At 51.0% G+C, this 6000-nt stretch overlaps 1 protein-coding gene and 1 long non-coding RNA gene across 3 annotated transcripts in view; one reads left to right on the top strand and one right to left on the bottom strand.

The window, feature by feature from the left end:
• Positions 1-6000, top strand: part of LOC126996233 (uncharacterized) — a 49947-nt gene that overhangs the window by 14410 nt on the left and 29537 nt on the right. The gene's annotated exons all lie outside the window — the stretch shown is intronic.
• LOC126996232 (uncharacterized) overlaps positions 1895-6000 on the bottom strand; it is a 68720-nt gene continuing 64614 nt past the window's right edge. For both annotated transcript variants that reach the window (XM_050856583.1, XM_050856582.1), the window contains exons 6-11: positions 5771-6000; positions 5260-5660; positions 4871-5014; positions 4479-4613; positions 4071-4347; positions 1895-3961 (exon numbers count right to left, since the gene is read on the bottom strand). The exon at positions 5771-6000 is cut by the window's right edge and continues 944 nt beyond it. In XM_050856583.1, coding sequence (XP_050712540.1) covers positions 3725-3961; positions 4071-4347; positions 4479-4613; positions 4871-5014; positions 5260-5660; positions 5771-6000 — 1424 coding nt within the window. In that variant the 3' untranslated portion in view covers positions 1895-3724. The remainder of the gene's footprint in view (positions 3962-4070; positions 4348-4478; positions 4614-4870; positions 5015-5259; positions 5661-5770) is intronic.

Consider the following 6000-nt stretch of genomic DNA (forward strand, 5'->3'; position numbering starts at 1 on the left):
CTCTATCTTTATTATTATCTGCCCCTTCGTCTCTTCTTCCTCCTTTTCTTTCTCCTCTTCCATTATTCTTTTTCCCTTCATCCTCTTCTTCCCTTTCTTTGTTCCTCTTCTTTATTCATTATTCTCCTTTTTTCATCTTCTGTTCTTCCTTTCTTCGCCTTCTTCTTTCATATCTTTCCTTGTTGTGTCTCCCTTGCTTTGCCTCTCCTTTCCTTTCATTGTCATTTTATCTTCCTTTCTCCCCTCCTTCCTCTTCCTCCTCGTCCTCTTCCTCCTCCTCCTCTTCCTCCTCCTCCTGAAACTCGTCTTTTCTTCCTGCATTCTCTTCCTAATTCTTCCCTTCTTAGCTCCTCTTCTCTAACAGCTCCCTCCTCCTGCCCTCCTCCTCCTCCTCCTCCTCCTCCTCCTCCTGCAGAAGCTTTAATAAGTCAGTCATTAGGGTGGGCCGCCCTGCGTGTGTCGGGGCGGCGCCAGGTAAATTTAATTAAACTCAAGTGGCCAGGTGTCTTGACGGAGCTGGCCAGGGAGACAAAAGGCCTTGGAGTTTTTCCCTCACCTCTTTAGTCATTTATATTTTTCTTATTAGTGGTAGATTTTCCATTTTCGTTTCTCTTTTTTATTGTTTTATGTTTGTTTTGTTTCTCCTTTCCATATCGTTTATTATTCTTTATTTGTTTTTTGTTTTGTTGTTTTATTGTGTGTGTGTTTTTTTTTTCTACATTTGTTTCGGGATGTTTTTTTTTTTACAGATGTTTTCAGATGTTTGTTTGTTTTTCCTTCATTTCGTTTATTATTTTCATTTTCTTATTAGTGGTATTTTTTTCCATTTCTATTTCCCTTTTTTATTGTTTTATGTTTGTTTTGTTTCTCCTTTCCATATCGTTTATTATTCTTTATTTGTTTTTTGTTTTTGTTTTATTGTGTGTGTGTTTTTTCTACTTTTGTTTCGGGATGGGTTTTTTTCAGATGTTTTAAGATGGGTTTTCTTCTCATTCATTTTTTACTATATTAATTTTCTGATCAGCTGTATTTTTTTCCATTTCCATTTCTTTTTTTCTACGTTTTTGTACTGTGTTCCTTTCTACTATTTTTGGGATGTTCTCCAGAGTGATAAATGAATGTCTGGATAATTGAATGAATGCATGAATAAAAATGGTGATAAATGAGAGCAAGGAATGTAACACTGCTGCGGACTATAGCATATTGAAGGCAGTCAGCTATTTTGATATTATAAGGAAGCGATAGATAAGTTTATTTTTCCTTATTTTTTCTGGGAGGAGGTCGATGCAATATTTTAATCTTTCCGAGTTTGGGACCAGAAGGCAGATGTATTTTCCCTATGTAAGAAAAGGAACAAGATCGAGAACAGTAACATTGTATATCCTCAGTTCTTTTCACGGATATTCTTCAGATAGTTTAAGGAGACGTCAGTTTGGTGTGTCGTTTCTTTTAACTGGAATATCGATTATATACTTTTCTTTCGTGCTTGAGAAAGTTTTGATCAGTTCCCGTGCAAGAAAATAGATTCAAAAACGGTTACAGGACAAGTTTAGTTCTTCCACGTTCTTTATTTTCCTTTTTCTGTCATCTTGTTTACGATATTTGAAGTTTAATGGCAATGGATACAGACTTTTACCCTCCCTTTTTCCTTGCCTCCCTCCCTTTCCTCATTTCCTTCAATACTCCTCTTCTTTTCCCTCATACTTCCTAAATTATTTCCTCCGATGTGCTTCTTATCCTCCTCTTTCTCCTCGCCCGTAGCACATGCACATAGACGGAGGAGGAGCCGAAAAAAGAATGATCAAATTATTTACAGGCGTGGAATACAAAAGTTATATTAAAAAGTAGGGTTCGTAGAAATGTAGACAGAGAGGTTTGTGAATAAAAGGCAAGATTTGTTTTCTCATTAAAGTCTATTATGGCTGGTGGGTTTAAAGCATTATTAAACACACACAAACACACGCGCACACATACACGCACACACACACACGCACGCACACACACGTGGAGTGGTTGTTGCATGGGATTTATTGCTCGCTTGATTTTGTAGTTTTAAACATTTTTGCAAACATCGTGTCAGGTACTTTCCCTTTCAATTGATTTCCGTATAGTAAGAATCACAAATTTTCCGACGTTTCTCTTTCCTTCGCATTCGTAAAAAAAAATATATTCAACTTTATTTTTTTCGTGTCAGATTTTTTTTTTTTCTTCCATAACAAAAAATAATTACTGAACATTATGTCATGTCCTTATTTTCTGAGTTAACTTTACCCCAAAAAAACTTATTCATCTTTTTTGTGTCCATGTAATCAGTTATTCAACAATAATATCATGTCCTTATTTTCTGTGTAACTTTACCCCAAAAATATATTCCGTTTTGTTGTCTCCATCAAACTTTCTTTCCGGAGTCAAAATTTTCAGCCTTCGGGAAAAGTAATGCCTGTGGTTGGTTGGTTGAGCTTGTGACGTCACCAAGAAGGCTCCTGATTGGTTAGTTCAAGTCTATGTAGCGGCGTCGTGACTGGGGACGTCCGTAAAACTACAGGGAATGGTTAGCGTGACGTCCGGAGTGAGCAGAGGCCCTCGTGGTGTTAGTGGTAGTGTTGGGCTGTGACGGGTGCGTGACGTCACTCTTGGGTCATTAGTACAGGTGGCATTAATGAGGCAGGTTACTTCAGGTTACGTCATCGCCTGCCTCTCAGCACAACATTACCATTAAGAGTTAAAATGTTACAAAAAGTAAAAGGCTGAATGGTATAAAAGGATACATAGTTGTAAGTTTTGGCAAACCTCGTGTTATTTTTTTTAATCGTCCATAAATGTATAATTGTACCGTGTGTCACTCACTCTTCTGCATGTTTTAGAATGCATCAAAACATTGTTGGCGCACCTCACAGCGCGTTCAAGACTTTACGTAAAGTTAGTAGTACAACAGATCACCCGGGTTAGTGTTCCTCTACGTGGCTCCTACACTGTGTGAGTCTCAGAGTCACTTATACCGTTAAGTGGACGGCCGTCGTGGCGTCCACCGACCTGTTCACCGTAAGCCCGAGTCCGGCCCTTAGCGTGTGCCGGGAGCTGCTCGGCCCCGGGGCTCACGCGCGTGTGGGCAGCCCTCACGCCCCTCACCCTTCACCCATACCCTCACCCTTACTCTCACCAGATCCTCCAGAGAACCCCCGCTCTGCCCTCCAACTCGGCAATATTCTCCCGTCTACCCCCCCGCACTACCCTCACCATTACCCCCTGCTCCCTCCCCGCGTGAGGACTGCCTGCCCCGGGGCGAGGCGCGGCGGTCCTAGCGGCGCCTCCTCCCCTGCTGCAGCCACATCTGCCTGCTGCTGACTAGGACTGTGACAACCGTGAGCCTGTTTGCCCCGACCCGCTCCGGCCTGGCTACGGCGGGAGGAGCGGGGCGGCTGGGTGGGCGAGGAGCCGATAAGACCACCGCCGGTGCCCCGCAGCTGTTAGTGGCGTGGCGGCCCGCCCCTGCCGGCCCTCATCACACACACACACACACACACACACACACACACACACACACACACACACACACTCATCGCGTTTGATTGTTAATCGGTCAGCGTGATACATTGTGGGCCAAGCGGCCCTGCCGGCGGCGCCTCGGCGGTACCGGCGCGGCTGTGGCAGTGGTCAGGGGCGGGGGGCGTCAGCGAAGCGTAGCTGGAGGCGCGGCGGCAGGGTGCCGCGTGCCTCTGTGGTGTCACTGGTGGCTGGCCCAGCGCGTCACCTCCGTCTGGCTGTGGGAGAACACCTGCTCTCGCCCGTCTTGCGTGGCGCGGTCTGACCGCTGCTCCGTCCGCACCACGTAGCCGCCGCCCATCGCACCGCCGTACGGCTCCTCCACGTAGTAGTGGTGGTGGCGGTAGCGGTCCACGGGCCGCGGCGACCCCTCAGGGGACGTCATCACGTCACTCGGCGGCGCCTCTTCCGCAGGCTCCTGCAAGAGGGAATGGTTAGTGTAGCGGCAGGCCCTCAGCGTGCGGGTGGGTTGGAGAAAGGGGTTTGTGTCAGACAGGGAGCCGCGGACAGGGCAGTAATCAACTCACGTGGTGCCGCCAGTCCTCGGTGAACTCCGAGGCGGAGCGCGCCAGGGAGCGGCCGGTGCGGGCGGACATGCGGTCGTCGAAGTCGGTGTCGGGGTAGTCGTCGTCGGGCAGTACGGGCACGGTGTAGGTGGTCTCCGGCTGCGAGCGGTCGGCGGTGGAGCGCGGGGCGCTCACCACGCTGGGGCCGCTGGCCTCGCTCCAGGTGTCGGGGCCGCGGGCGAAGTTCACCTCCGTCTCTGTCATGGAGCGCACGTCCAAGCCGGAGTGCACGCTGGACCTGCGGACACGCGCACGTTAGTACCCAGGCATGAGGTACACAGGCACGCAGTACACAGGCACACAAATACAAAGGAGTGTGGTGTGTGAAGACAAGGATATAGTGAGACGACAAGCAGGAGTTGCACTCACTTGGAGGAGCGGCGGGAGCGGGCGGAGGGCGGGCCGGGGCGTCGCATCACCAACGGGTTGCCCTCAGAGTCGTATTCGTAGAGCGGCGGCAGGGACGGGCGGCGGCCGGCGGGGGCGCCGTCATTCTTGCGGAACCTGGGGAAGGGGACGGCATGGTGAGGGGCAGCTTGGTGGAAGGGAGACGAGAGGAGAGGGACAACAAAGGGAGGAAAGTAGAGGAACAGGGAAGGGGATGCGAATTTGAGGAGAGAATGAAAGCGACAATGAACCGAGAGTTGGAATGATATGAAGAAGAGAAAAAAAAATCACCTAGGGAGAAAGTGTTTGAATGGGCCGAAGAAATGACTCAAGGCTGGAGGGGGATGGAACGTGAGGGGTGGCGAGGCACTGACCTGCGACCATCCCTTGAAGGAAGGCTCTCGGTGTCGGAGGCTGAGGGCGGCTCGGAGGAGGAGTCGAAGCGGTCGTGTGTGTAGGGCGGAGAGAGGATCCTGATGATCACGTCCCACTTGGGAGGCTCAAACAGCTTCTCGTACCTGGGGGTGACGGCGGGAGTGAGGGAGGGGGCGGGGGGGGACAGATGGGAAGGGAAAGGAGGGGGGGCTATACAGGTCCAATCAACAAAGAAAATATATCCCACTTTACAATAATAGAGGAATATGATAAAAGTTCAACCCATTCACCATTGACAACTGGTACCAATGTCCATTATTTTGGTTTTCTACTCCATTCCTCACACACACACACACACACACACACACACACACACACGCGCACACACCTCTGGTCATGGCGAATCCTCTCGAAGTCCTCCCTGACGGTGGCCGTGGTGAGCATGGTGCGCAGCGTCGACTCGGTGGAGATGATCTGCCGCCACTTCTCTCGGTCCTCACGGGTCAGCACGTAGGTCACGGCCTGCTCGGTGGGCGGCGGCTCCAGCACCCTCAGCAGCACGTTCCAGTTAGGCGGCGGCGGGTGCTCCATGGCCTCCACCTCCATACGGGCCAGGTCGTCGGCGTCGGCGTCGTACAGGTGCTGTCGGAACACGTCTGAGCCAGGCTCGCTGTAGCCCTCCCACTCCGGCCCCGAAGACTCCACCTCGTCGGCGTACTTCGGCCCCGGGTAGTAGCGGATAGCCACGTCCCACTTAGGCGGCGGCAGCGGCTTTGGCTTCATGTGGTACTGTGGGGGAGAAGGTTAAGGGTTGTAGAGAGAAGGACATCAACAGACAGATAATGTACAAGAGTGGTGCGTGCTCGTGGCCGCCAGCAGGGCTTGCAGCCGCGCCTCACCTGCTTGATGAAGCGTCGGTGCCGCTCCACGTCCTCGGTGGTGTGCGTCTCGGTGATGGTGGACACGTGGCGGTCGTCCACCAGGTGGGTCGTCACCTCCGGGCGGCGCGGCACCACCGGCAGCTCCTCCATCACGTCCGTCACGCTGCGGGCCTCCGAGGGGTACTCCGAGTCGGGCTCTGAGGGCGGCGGGCGCACCATGTAGCGACGGCCGTGGCGCATCACCGTCT

This window comes from Eriocheir sinensis, chromosome 9 (assembly GCF_024679095.1).
Source record: "Eriocheir sinensis breed Jianghai 21 chromosome 9, ASM2467909v1, whole genome shotgun sequence".
In the NCBI taxonomy this organism is placed as follows: Eukaryota; Metazoa; Arthropoda; class Malacostraca; order Decapoda; family Varunidae; genus Eriocheir; species Eriocheir sinensis.